Raw genomic sequence first — 13,712 nt, forward strand, 5'->3', positions numbered from 1 at the left:
AGAGTGAAGAATTTCGAATCCTCGGAACAATGCACCGTAATCGTCGTAGCCTTTGGAGGCTAGAAGGTCCTGGATGCATATGCGAACGCTACTAGCACAGAAGTATATGCGATCCATCAAGCCGACCTGATGATTCTTTTCTTCCACATTGTCTTGATCAATACCTATAAACCAAGATCAGTGTCTATTATAGGCCTTCGTATTACTTCATGGGCAATACTAACATATAGCATCAATCCACAGTCGGACTCGATACCAAAGCCGTCTCAACTGTCGAAGAGCCGCTTCACAGTTTGCGGTAACCGCCATCACACCACCGTTAACGCATCGAACAGTCCTAGATAGGCTGGCATCTCCAGATTCCGTGGCCCATGTATACGAGACGGCGTCGTAGCCTGGGTGGTCGTCCAGATTGACGTGGATGATCTCGCAGCAAATCGGATCAGCCGGGTGCCCGGGTAAGAGCACAACCAAGCGAATCTCCAGACCAAGCTTGTAGTTGAGTTTGGTATATCTGTAATGGCCTGTGTTGTCGACGTTCTTTGCGGAAGAGACCGAGGCTGAAGCCTCGAACACTGTCTCACCGCAGGCAAGGCAGCATCTTAGACCGTCGAATTTCCGTATGTCCGGATGTTTGCATGCTGGGTCTGACATCTTTACTCAGCGGCTGCTGTTCTGAACTTGCGTGTATGCGTGCGACGACCAGGAGATGGGGGGACCATGTTTGGGGTAGCTGTAGAGAATGGTGGAAGGCAGCAGGCTGAGCCTGACTAGTGATGGTGGCATAGTGCATGCATCACACCGGCTGTGCTCAACCAATCGGTGAGCGTTGCGTCCACACCAGGCTGAGACTGAACCTCACAGCGAATTCAGTCGCGTACGCATCAATATATATTGATCATCTGCGTACCCATCGCGTCCATATGGCGAAAAGGATCAAAGTCCCATCGTTGATCCAGTCCTGTCCCCGCTGTCGTCCAACAATCCAGATGCGACAAAGCAAACAGGTGGCAGTCACCCACGATCACGAAGCTGCGACGACCAGCCATTCTGGACCGCGCATTGTTCTCAGATCTGAGAATCAGCGGAACTGTGCAACCATCAATCGCCCATACGGTATCGCCCACCTCGAAGTCATGGCTCGTTACTGCGGGGAGGTAGCCAGCCCGAAAGACGCGTTTGTCTTTGCTGAGCGTTTGAAGCTCAGCGCAGAATTGTTGTAATCCAATCCGGTGGAGATCCCCAGCGCTTGTTGTTCGAGATTGGGGTTGGTTGAGCCGAGTAAAGTGAGGATCGAAGAGCCATCTATATCGCGCAGGCCACGACTGCATATCAAAACTGAGCGGTGCAGCGTCACTATCCATCAGATTCTTCAAGCCGAAACCAAAACCCTGAGCGCCTTGCCATCGTCGAGTATCGTTGTCCCCTTGCATAGTGGTGCTGTCTATGGTTGCAAGACAGTGTGCACGAACTTCAATGGACGGCTTTGAGTAGATGTTGGCCGACCAGCTGGCGGGTATGTCAACCACTGATCCCCAATCTATCTCGCGAGGCTGAGCAGCTCCAGGCCGGTTCCACATCAACTTCTCCAACGAATTCCAGGGCCCTATCTTCGGGCTTTGAAATTGAGGACGTATCGTGATCTCGCCTGTACACTCAGTCCAGTCTGGTACCCAAGTCGGCAAGTCAAGCCGCGCGGGTCTTGCTCTATGCGATGCATATGCTAATATTTCGAAGTCTTCTCTGCAGATGATGATTGCGGCCGCCGCGCGTGTCATAACTTCGTCGACGCTTTGTGAGTAGTCGATCTGCACCAAACTCTGCAAGCGCTCGCCGACCAAGCCCAAAAGACCATATATCTTGTCCCTCGGATCTGTCGATGAGCAATTGCGTGTCATATGCAACATCGTCAGTAGGTCTCTCGTTGGCGCACTGACTAGTGGGTCCCAGGCTAGTGGACCGGGTATCTGCAATCCAGATATTTTGGCTCTTCCCCGGATGCGGCTCATCAAATTAGTATCCATAGGACATGATGTGTTGCCGGTAACCATCACTAATTTCTGCGCCAGCGCTGCTTCTTGGATCACCCATACCCGCGAGGCCCATCTCTTGGCAAACAGTTTCTTCAGCGCAACTTGTCGTCTCTCGGTATCTAGCCATAGATTGCGATTACCGAATCCTAGGTCTTCTTCTCCTAGGTAGACCAAAACTTGCGAAGCGCCTGAGTATATCCTTGCCATGATTGAGACCTGCTGGTTTCGCTCTTGCATGTTGCTTTGATCAATGGCGAGTGCATCGACCCACAGCATTCTTTCTTGTGAGGTAGATCTTAGCCTGCGCAACGCAGACGCACAGCTCAGAGTTACTGGCAGAATCGAGGTGTGTTCCTCTCCAAAGTAAGCGCAATGAATCCGTTGTGAAAAGCTAGCGTCTCCATCTTCGGACGCCCACGTGTAGGAAAGGGCCTCGTATTCGATGTCATCATCCAGGTTCGTGTGGAGGAGATCGCATCGGATAGGATCGTGAAATTCGCCGGGGTAGAGACACAAGAGGCGAATATCTTCACCCTCGGAGGGGTCCAGCGGCCGGTATCGGAAGCTGTGGAAAATTTGAGGTTGGTTGAAATGCGTGGGTTGATCGAGTGGCATCGCGACGCGCTCTTCGGAAAGCGCGTGCGAGTTCTTGGTATGACTGAAGAGAAATTCAGTCCATGCGTACGCGTATGTCGATCCTGCAGATCGGGTTGGCAATATGCCGAGTTGTGGTAATGGAGCGCATCGCGACAGGTTTTGCCGAGGCCGGGCAGATAAACCTCGGTGCACGAGATATATGTATATCGTGGGATCTAAAAATACACAGGGTTTGCGAGGAGAGAACAGTGGATAACTTGCGGCATGACGCCGAGTGTGCGTGCGGTGCTTTAGGAGGTTGCTGTGGACGCGTGGCTGTGGCTGCTCGGCTGTGGCTGGGCTGTTGATGACGCAAGCCTCATGCCTTCGACGCAGTTGGACTAATGTGCAAGCACAATACCAACAAATGCTAATAAATTCATCTACTTCTTGGTCTTGCTGTCAGAAAAGGCATTTGAGTAAGGGTGCTAATGGCTCGGCTTTGCCAAAACCTCCCATAGTGAGCTGCTGTCTCGCAATCTGAACCAAAAAAGCAACTGCACAACGTTTCAAGTAGCGCGATAATGTTGGCACATATGTGTGTATTGTGCAAGTATATACAGTATAGGTATATGTAAAGATGTAGAGAGAAAAAGGTATAGACATGAAGGTGTCCAAACGGACCAGCAAGCAGCCGACACTGAGCCTGGCATATGCCCACACTTCCGAAAAGTGCTTATACAACAGGCCATCCACTGGACCAGTTGATCTTGTTGATACCGAACTTCTTCTGGCCATCGCCGTAGCCAATGCGGGTGTCGACGTAGTGGTAGTATAGTACAGGGCCCTCCTTAGGATCGTAGTAGACACCCTGACCACCGGGTCCGTAGACAAAGCCGTGGGACTCCAACACAGTGGTACCGCCACCCTTGGTGCAGTCGACACCGTTCTTGTCCTTGAAGCCACCAGTGGCGCTGGTGGACCTGCAGACTTGGATCTTGTACTCCTGGCCCGCGGCAGGCCTGTTGGCATCGAAGCCGCAGCACTTGCCAACGGAGAAGAATAGATAGTGGTAGTTGCCGTTCAGAGCAATGAACGGAGCTTCTTGAGCGTGCTCTCCCTCGGGCTTGAAGGCGATGTTGGTCACAGTGGAAGAGCTGGTCTTGACGGGTGGGTTGGCCATGTTCTGGACGAAGAGGTCGTTCCAGAAGGAGCCGAAGGACATGACGAACTTGGATCCATCCCAGTATAGCGCACCATCAATGGCGTTGTAGTTCTTTCCCGCGCTCGACTGAATACCAGTGGCACCAAGGTCGGTCCAGGTGTTCATGTCCTTGCTAGTAGCAACACCAATGGCGGAGTTCTGGACTCCGAAAGACGATACAGTGTAGTACAGGTAGTATGTGTCGCCGACCAGGGTCACGTCAGGAGCCTGAGTTCGTTAGCTCGTCTTCGAGTAAGCGCATACATGACAGAACGTACCCAGAGATCGTCCTTGCCAGCCAGGTTGATCTTGGAACCAGCGGGGATCGCGGCACCCTTGTATGACCACGGACCGGTGATCGAAGGCGCGGTGTGAATAGCAATCTTACCACCCGTAGAGAAACGGTAGTAAGTGCCATCGGCGCGACGGATAAGGGCCGGGTCGTGAGCGTTGTTGCAGATACCGGAACAGGCCATAGGGTCAGCATAGCCGTAGACGGCGGTAGCAGCCGAGAGCAACGAGGCGACGATAGAGTAACGCATCCTGGCGATTGGTAGCGAATGGAAGAGGAAACAAGAAGCAATAGATGAATGAAACAAACAGACAGTGCCTGGTCATCATCCTATATATTACCGGTGGTACTTTTAGACCTCTTGAAGATTCCCAATGCGGACCATCCCGAAACCTTTGGCATGGACTAGACGTGGAGAGGTGAGATTGCCAGTCCGGCGCTGACCTGCATTCTGAATGGTGGAAACGACATTCTCGGTATGTGCATGAAGAAGCCGGTACGGAGAATTGGTCAAAAAGTGTCTAGGCCTGCATGTCCAGGCAATCTAATGTGAGGGGTGCAGATGGTGTTTCACATTTTGCAGGTCTGCCGCGATGCCTGAGTGGTGGATCGTACGAGAAAGCGCTCCACGTGTAGAGGCTCAAGGGAGGGGCCTGCACTTTGTCGGATAGCGACCGGGTCGAAATTAGTTAGGTGTTGACACGCGCCACATCCATACCTGATGCGCCCACACGTGTGGCTATCCGCACGTTACGGCGCGGGCAGAGTGAAACATGCCGGGTCCAAGGGCTGGATTTGTGGCGCGCTATAATATCGAGCAGTTCCAGAACTGATCTCCTCGCTCCAACAGCCTCAAAAGGTTCGACAAGATGTCGGGAGCTGAATGGAACGACCTGCGGATGTTGTGGGAGTTGCAAGTGGTAAGGGCATCATGTTCGTGGTGGTGAAATGTTCCGAGGCTTCTCTCCTAGCGCCACATCAGCTGCCGCTAGCTCGTTATGGCCATCTGTCTCCTGCTTCTTCAGGCTACCACCCTCCGCAAAGATCTTCGTCGCGCATGCATCCATCGCAAAGCCAAAGGCGTCCATCGAACTCTATCGCAATGGCGAGTGTACAGCATCCGTTTGTTGATTCTCTATGGTCATGCGGGCCGACATAGATCTACCGAATCTGGAAGATCTCACCGCTCACCGCCGAAACAGAACTAGTGGGAGTCTATGGATGTCAGACGGGGATACTAAGGGCATAGCTCTTACTTACCTCCATCAACCCTTGGCTTTGTTGCTATCTGATTACTATTACAAGTTCAACACCGAAGACCGAGACTGTCATCTCAACACTATACCTGGAGCGCCGAAAGGGCTCGGCAGAATGAGGCTTGCAAGCACGGGTGAGGGGACAGCAAGGGCAACCAATGTAGCATTCTTTTCTCATCATTGCGGTATGACAGATTTGTTGCGGAAAATATTGCTACGAACGAATGACTGATTACATATATCCAATCTAACTCTTGCAAACGAATGAAATGATGCTGACGTTGACTCGAGAAATCTTACCACAACTCTGACCGCCTCGTTCCAGGTCGACCCCAGATCGCGCCATGAATACACCCTAAGAAATGAAGACGTCGAAGGCAGACACTGGCGCGCCGCTTTGACTTACACCGCCTCCAGGTATGTACACCTTCCCTTCCACGCCGACAGCATACGTGCCATGCCTAGGAAGCTTCATCTTTCCAGCCCTCGCCCATCGATCCCGCACGGTATCATAAACCTCGACCTGATCAAAGACTCCGGTCTCCGATAGCGTATTGCCCTCACCGCCGAAGACGTAGATGTCCTTCCCGATAACACCAGCCGCGACACCACCCCTAGCCGTAGGCATGCGCGCCGAGCTAGTCTTCCAACCAGCTTCCAGATCACAAAGATCGAGGATGAAGACCGTGTCGCGAACATTTTCCTGTCCGCTGTCCCGTCCACCGAGGACGTACATCTTTGAGCCCACAACTGCAGCTCCAGCGTGGTCTCTGGGTGCCGGTATATATTTGGCAGCTTCTGGGACGGCAAGCCATATCCTGGTCTTTGTATCGAAGATGGAAACAACAGAGACACTGCGCTGGCGGCCATGTTCGACGAGCTCAAGCTCCGACATGCCGGCCGCGAGATAGATCTTGGACTGGTAAGTGCTTACGGCCGCACTACCTCTTTCTTCGCCAGTGGGTAGGCCTGGAATCGATTCCCAGGCATCTGTGAGAGGGTCGTACATCCATGAGTCTGGTACTGCGCCCCATACCCTTGTTGTCTCGTTGTCCGTCTCTGCCAGGCCACCTAGAACGTATATCTTCCCGTTCACAACGGCTGCGTTGGCGTGGTTGAGACCTCGTGGCATGCTCGCTTTCGTGGTCCAGGTGTTGTTCGTGATTGAGTAGAATTGCATCAGAGGAGTAGTGTCTATGGGTGGGAAGGATGTATTGGATGGGATAATACCGCCAAGAATTGCGATAGTAGATGGTGGGAGGAACACTGTGGAGTGTTCCTGACGAGAGAAAAGAGGGGTAGGGGCGAGTGATTCCCATACGAGCGAGAGACCCTTGGAAGGCATGGATGATGCAAAAGTAACAAGCCAGGCTATTGCTAATAACATAGGGCTGAAGATGGATAGATACATGGTCGTTGTGTAGGGTTTTGGATGGTTGTTGTGGTAAGTAGGTAATGCAGTATGTTGCAGCTAAGAGGTGAGATGCTTGAGTGTTTATATATTCTTGACATCGCTCTAGTTGAGGGAAGACTTACATGGCTATGTTAACGGTGGAGGAGATGTTGAATACTGTCCTGACAAAGCCGACTGGAAGCCCGCATCTCCGAGTGACGAAATCGGACATGGGCGAAATTTGAAGATGAGCCGGCTGCGCATTACGCCCAGCTGTACCAAGCCTTGGAGAAGAGCGCTTGCAGCGGAACTTGCGAACACTCATTCATCCACCGATATACTTACGCCTCAGCGCTTTGTCGGAATATCTCCTCCGAATGCTCCTTCCAGATCGTAAAATGTGTCTTGCCCTCGAGCGTCCGCAGTCTTCCGCGCCCCAATCTCTCATCGATCCACTGCGCAACCTTCAACGGCGCCTGCGCATCTTGATCACCATGTACTAGCAAGACCCGTTCGCTGTCTACGTCCTTCAGATCAAAGCCCCATTCTCTCGTAAGCGCAGCACCATCCTGCATGCATCCGCCAGCGCCTTGCTTGAAGGCCTCAAGTAATGATGCGACAACGTCGTCAAGATCGGTCTCTCCGCTGTTGTCGCGAAATTGCTCTTTCTCTTCTGGAGTCTTGGCTTGGTCTTCGAGGACACGCTTGAGGCGGGAAGGGTCCCTAATGAGGTAGGGACGAATGAGGATGTGAGGTAGGAAGACACGGAGGGCCCCTTGTCGTAGCAGCCATGGAGTTATACCCATGAGCCGCCATGATAGATAGGGCACAGTGTCTAGAAGTGCCTCGATGGGTCCAATACCGCACACTACAGTCGCCGCCCGAAGTCGTTTTTGGGGAATGAAGCGTGCGCAGGCCAACGCGTATGGTCCGCCTCCGCTAGCACCCAGTACGCTGAAGCGCTCAATGTTGAGATGGTCTGCAAGGCTCACCACATCCGTGGGCCAGTCAACGAGACCACGATCTGCGAGCGTCGAAGCTCCACAGCCTGGACGATCGATGGCGATGAGACGCGCGCCGATATCCCTGCAGAGCTTGTCCCAGCTTCTTCCGACCAAACGACAGCCTGGTAGGCCGTGAAAAAGGAAGATGACAGGGTGCGACGAGTTCGTAGATCCATAGGTTGCGAAGCCAAGAGTGCGCCCGTCAGAGAGGCTGAGCACTTGGCACTCGTTGGGTCGGAGTTGCAGTTTGGCCGGATCTGGGAGCGATGAAGGAGCGCAATCTCCGAAGAGTGTAAACATTGTGCCAAATTCGTTGTATAAAGTCTGTTGCTCTTGGGGTTCATGGGTAAGTTCGCAGTGATGAGATGATGGACGTGGAAGGTGCGAAGCTCGTGGCCCATATAGCTTTCAACGACGTAAACTTCCCGGAAGCTTGCTGAAATGGCGATATACAGATTTCATATTACACACGGTGAGCGGAGCGCCGCTGTATGATGCACCGATGAAGATGGCTGGCTGTCTCGCAGTCTCACATCGCGCGTGGTCTCCTGAGTAAGCATTAATGACTGCTGCCTACTGCACGTGAGACAAAGAATCCGTCCGCGGCAGTCGCGCTAGCAGTTGAACAGTCAGTCGCTGCTCTCTGAGATATGCCCTTGACATCGCGAGGTTGATAGCGGTGGTGGTGATGGGTTGACGATGACGACGCCCGCGGAGCCGCTAGCTCAGGGTCGGAGGATCGGCACTTAAGCCTATCTTTAGCATGTGCATCACCACGGGGCTCCTTCTTTCATCCCACCTGGTCGCATTCGCTGTGTCTATTGCATATCGTCTGTCTTTTTTGTTTCTTGTATTTTCGATACATTCTTGTCCTATTCAATTGCTCTTTTGCATCCTCGGATGCTGGCCCTGTGTTCCGCGGCGCAGCAGTCGCGTTTCTTCCATTTTAGTTTGAGATACCCTCAATAGACATTATGAGCCCCATTATCCGACGCATTGCTGTGCTATTTGTGTTCGCTACCTTTGTCATCCTTGCCTTTCGCCAACTCAGCGCCCGAAACGGACTCCCTCTGCCGACGTTCACCTCGTCGACCCGAATCGATCACGCCGTACAATGGAAGAGCATACCGGTGCGAAACCCGGTATCATCGCTAGCTCCTCTCCCCACTGGCGCCCCGGCCGCCATCCCGAGAATCCAACATGAATTTGGCATTGAGACGGAACACACCAAGGCGGAGAGATTGCATAGACAAGCTGCTGTAAAGAAGGCATTTTTACACAGCTGGGGAGGATATAAGACCCACGCGTGGCTACAGGATGAAGTCACTCCGGTAACAGGAGGCTTCAAGAACGGCTTCGGGCAGCGGGGAGCAACTCTAGTTGACACCCTGGATACTTTGATCATTCTAGGGTTAGAAGAAGAATTTGAGGAGGCCGTACATGCCATCAAGAAGATTGACTTCACCACTGCAGGTGTCGCGCGTCTGAACGTCTTCGAGACTACGATCCGCTACCTGGGGGGTCTTCTAAGCGCATACGATCTAAGCAAGGCGAAGCACCATGCACTACTACACAAGGCGACTGAGTTGGGGGATATGCTTTACGCCGCCTTTGACACGCCGAACAGGATGCCCATCACCCGATGGGACTGGGAAAAGTATGACTGCGCTATGCCACCGACCCACACAGACTAACAAAGATCAGTGCTGCTCTAAACGGCCACCAAGAGGCTGACACGCAAGCTCTCAGCGCTGAGATAGGATCGCTATCACTCGAATTCACTCGCCTGTCGCAGCTTACCGGCGATGCGAAGTACTACGACGCGATAGCGAGGATCACCGACGTGCTCGAAAAGCACCAGAACCGGACGAAGATACCTGGCCTATTCCCAATACTGGTCAGCCCAGGTCGGGAGGAATACAACGTCGACGGATCATTCACAATGGGTGGAATGACTGATTCGCTGTACGAATACTTGCCGAAGCAGCACTTGCTTCTCGGGGGTCTGACAGACCAATACCGCAAGCTATACGAGCGTGCCATCGAGCCAGCGAAAGAGCATTTGTTCTTCCGGCCCAGGGTCCCCCAGGGTGAAGACATCCTCGTCTCTGGTGATGCGCGAATCAGCACCTCAGGCACTGTCAAGCTCGAACCCAACGGCCAGCACCTCGCTTGCTTTACGGGAGGCATGGTAGCTTTGGGCGCAAAGATCTTCAATCGCACAGATGAGCTAGACGTCGCTCGCAAGTTAGTGGACGGGTGCACCTGGGCTTATGATACTATGCCTACGGGTATCATGCCGGAAACCTTCCGGATGATGCCGTGCTTTGGAGAAGAAGATTGCGCGTGGGATGTGGAGAAATGGCATGCCTCTGTCAGGTACTCTTACTCCAACAACATCCACGCGGAGCATTATGACGTTCAAGACGTCATCAAGGAAGTGGGACTGCAGCCTGGTTTCTCCAAGATTGGGGACCCGCGATTTTTGTTACGGTAAGTATACGCATCACTTTAGCATGCGTAGCTAACATCAGTCACAGCCCGGAAGCCATCGAGTCAGTCTTCGTCCTCTATCGTATCACCGGCGACACCACCCTCCAAGACACTGCCTGGCGCATGTTCGAGTCCATCAACAACGCCACTCATGCAGAGTTCGCTCATTCTGCCATCGCCGACGTCACAATACCACAAGGGCAAGAGACACTCAAGTTGGATGAATGTGAAAGCTTTTGGATGGCGGAAACTCTAAAGTATTTCTATTTGATCTTCAGTGAGCCAAGCCTTGTCAGCTTGGACGAATATGTATTGTAAGTATGGCCCTTGTGATGTTGACCATGCCGCTGACGATTCTGTAGCAATACCGAAGCACATCCACTGCGCCGGCCGCATTAGAAATATGGCATCACCTATCTCGAGCTTATATATAAATCTACTATGAAAAAGAATTTGCACCATTCATATACGACCATAATGCATTCCCAGGAAGTATGTTGCCGACGCTGGAATGGTAGGGGCCGGTCACGCCCTCGTTCCCATCAACCCGACACCTGCACATGGGACAGATCATGTTCGTCTCCAAGCTATCGATCAGACACTGCCTTCCAAAGACATGCCCACAAGGAGTTCTGACAGGGTCGTTGTCCGGCCTGTTCTCACAGAAGGGCAGACTGTAGCTCGCATGTAAGCGCTCCGTGATTTCTCGCTCTTCCTCGTCGAGGAAGGTGGCAATCGTTGGACCCTCCTCGTCCGTGGTGCTGCCGAAAGGAAGCCAGCAAAGCGGACATTTCATGTCTTCAGGTTCGATACTGGCAATATCGACTTCCTCCAGCGTCTCGACGAAAGCGGTGGCGACTTCCACGCGTGTTGTTCGAGTTTGATGGCGAATAGGTCCAAACATTGCTTCAGAGTTTGCCATTTCCCAGTGCAAAGCGTCTTGGATCTGTTCTTGTTCCCATTGCTCCTCGGTCATGTGGTCGGCGAATAAGTCGGATAAGGCAAGTTGAACTGGTTGATGTAGATAGTGATGTAGATGTTGATGTTGATGGTGATGGTGATGGTGGTGATGATGGTGAACTTGCGCAAAAGAACTCGTTAATGTCGGTAATGTCGGTAAAGGGTGGGAAGACGTCGTCGCGGGGACAACGAGAGCTTGGTGCGTATTTAGATTACCTAGAGTCGGGAGATTTGCGCTCGTGGCGTTCGCGAAGCCGTAGACGAAGAATGGTGCATTTCCGAACAACGCTGCAAGGGGTTCGTTTATCACGCCGCCTAGGCCGGGTAAGACGTGCCCTTGTCCATCTGGATGAGCTCCGTTTGACGTGGACTCTGGTGAGCCGTATGGGACGAGTGTCATGCTCTGGTCGAGCTCGCTCTCTAGCGATTCTAGGGATGGCTCTTCTTCTCCGTTGGATGTCGTTGGCGCTGAGCTAGCATCTGTCGTAGTCGGAGGCATGTCTCCGGTGAGGTCGTCTTGTGTGCTCGAGACAACGGCACCAGACTCATTAGCGGAAAAAGATGATTGTGGTGAGGTTGATGACATTCTGAAATTTCAGTTGGGTGTGAGATTCGGTGAACGCTTTGTTGAGGTGTTTCTGAAGGCATATATAGAGCCTGCAGAGGAAAGCAGAAGTGAAGGAGGTGAATTGGAGCACGGTGTGGCTGAAGGGCGAAGCCCTCACGGTGATCTTCACCGGTGAATGCGCTCTTGGCCTGCGGCCTACTTGACCTTGAACAGTGTCAAAGTAATTGCTTTCCTGAGCGATTATTCCTACCAGAAATGCGCGCGGCAATCAGTTCACAACCAAGTTGAAACGAATCATGGGAAACACGTTCACTACGCACCAAGAGTCGGTAGTTCCTACTATCACTTCCTCTAGCAAGCCCGACCCTCTCGTTGGTGTGGAAGGTCCCGTCTTGTCTTTTACTGTTGACGAATTCGTATTCGCCTACCTCCAAGGCGTGCGTACCAATTGTATGTTCCACAATACCGGACGGCCATTTTTAGAGGATGCTGTCTACCATCCACCCTGGGTTGGTACTACAGCCGAAGACATGTACGATGAGATGATCGGGGTCGGCATCAGTCCACTAGGATGGTGTCAAGCCAACCTTCCAGAATTGATGTTAAAAGACAGCTTCATCACCCGCGTCGCCCCCATCGAAGACGAAGAACCCAACCTCAATTACAAAGGCTTGAGTTTCTCGCATTGGTCGTTCCTGGAGACGTTGAATGAAGCGGACATAGAGCTCCGTTCAGTTATCCCTAGCGCACATCCTACCGTCGGCAGACCAATTCCTGATCGGTTCGCGCTGCCGCAAGCCTGGTGTGTGGGTATGCACAAACTAGCGGAAATGCTGGATGAGATGCACAATGCGGGTATAACACCCTATCAGTACGTAGCGGGCACGCCCATGCTACTTGACTACTCCTCTACCTCTCCATTTATGGTTTGCATGGAGATGGATACTTCTCTTAGGCTACCCGAGTTACAAATCGCCTTTCGCAATCGCTGGATCGTTCAGTATATGATGGACTGCCTTGGTCTCATCTGGAATCATGTGGATGACCCGGCGAAGCACCCACTATGTCATGTCTTCATACGCATACCGGTATTATCCGAGCCGATATGGTTTGCGCACGTACGACCGATGCTTGCGCAGTCCAAACGCGACTTCGTCGGCTCGCTTCCGGTGATTGACGTCGATTCAATTGCAAAAGAGGATATGCGATGCCCTCACTGTTGGTGCAACTTTGATGAGGAGGATGAGGATGGGAAAAGAGACAGTCCGGTACACGCTCCGTGTCCATTTGGCCACGTGTACGGTAAGTCTTGCTTACTGGAGCTCATGCTTCACATGGAACAGGAAATGCTGTGCCCGCTCTGTCGCAAGGAGTGGCGTATATGAGCTGTTCAGCTCGGGTGGCTGTAGGACATTATTCGAGTACAAGTTAGCAAGCGAAATGGTCTTTTCACTGCTATATCTTTCGAAAGTGAGAGGAAACCCTGCATTCGACTACATACTTGAAGGATGCCGAGACTGTCCTAACAGGTCTTAGCGTGGGCCATGCACCTCCCGAGGTCCACGCCCTGGGGCCAGTGACTGACTTCCTATAGGAGTAATTATTTTTTCCGTCCCTCTCTTTACCTACCTCTGCAGATTTGCTGATGGAGGCCTTGAAGGAGTGCGGGGTTTCGTACGCCCGGCGGCAACATACAGCCCAAATGTACAATGACGTCGTAAGCCAGGACCAATAACCAACGCTTCTCCTTAATGCTTGAAAATGCGATTGGCTTACTACTCTTGGTTCGCAGCGTGTGTAAGATTTTAGCAGAGCTGTTGTACCGATCTGATAGCCTATTGTCTGTAACCCGAATGGACGCCTGGAACAGGAGCGACTCGTTCGTCATCTTCCGGTCAAGGACTGCGAATCTCACGCTTCATATGGCGGCCCG

At 52.4% G+C, this 13,712-nt stretch overlaps 5 protein-coding genes across 5 annotated transcripts; 1 reads left to right on the forward strand and 4 right to left on the reverse strand.

Moving 5' to 3' along the window:
- Nucleotides 1-3,345: 3,345 nt before the first annotated feature.
- J4E79_000699 (uncharacterized protein) lies at nt 3,346-4,355 on the reverse strand (the record flags this gene model as incomplete). Its single annotated transcript, XM_049349615.1, has 2 exons — nt 3,346-4,041; nt 4,092-4,355. 2 exons carry the CDS (start codon nt 4,353-4,355, stop codon nt 3,346-3,348), a joined length of 960 nt encoding a protein of 319 aa, XP_049216402.1.
- Nucleotides 4,356-5,716: 1,361 nt separating this feature from the next.
- Nucleotides 5,717-6,541, reverse strand: J4E79_000700 (uncharacterized protein; the record flags this gene model as incomplete). The annotated part of the gene is made up of 1 exon (XM_049349616.1): nt 5,717-6,541. One exon carries the CDS (start codon nt 6,539-6,541, stop codon nt 5,717-5,719), a length of 825 nt encoding a protein of 274 aa, XP_049216403.1.
- A 554-nt stretch (nt 6,542-7,095) lies between these two features.
- On the reverse strand, nt 7,096-8,058 carry J4E79_000701 (uncharacterized protein; the record flags this gene model as incomplete). The annotated part of the gene is made up of 1 exon (XM_049349617.1): nt 7,096-8,058. One exon carries the CDS (start codon nt 8,056-8,058, stop codon nt 7,096-7,098), a length of 963 nt encoding a protein of 320 aa, XP_049216404.1.
- A 674-nt stretch (nt 8,059-8,732) lies between these two features.
- Nucleotides 8,733-10,650, forward strand: J4E79_000702 (uncharacterized protein; the record flags this gene model as incomplete). Its single annotated transcript, XM_049349618.1, has 4 exons — nt 8,733-9,415; nt 9,463-10,251; nt 10,299-10,565; nt 10,614-10,650. The coding sequence occupies 4 exons, from the start codon at nt 8,733-8,735 to the stop codon at nt 10,648-10,650; spliced, it is 1,776 nt and encodes a 591-aa protein (XP_049216405.1).
- Nucleotides 10,651-10,793: 143 nt separating this feature from the next.
- Nucleotides 10,794-11,710, reverse strand: J4E79_000703 (uncharacterized protein; the record flags this gene model as incomplete). Its single annotated transcript, XM_049349619.1, has 3 exons — nt 10,794-10,805; nt 10,889-11,262; nt 11,428-11,710. 3 exons carry the CDS (start codon nt 11,708-11,710, stop codon nt 10,794-10,796), a joined length of 669 nt encoding a protein of 222 aa, XP_049216406.1.
- Between the last annotated feature and the right edge of the window lie 2,002 nt (nt 11,711-13,712).

Source organism: Alternaria viburni (genome assembly GCF_023758015.1).
Source record: "Alternaria viburni strain BMP 2772 chromosome Unknown scaffold_1, whole genome shotgun sequence".
NCBI lineage: Eukaryota > Fungi > Ascomycota > Dothideomycetes > Pleosporales > Pleosporaceae > Alternaria > Alternaria viburni.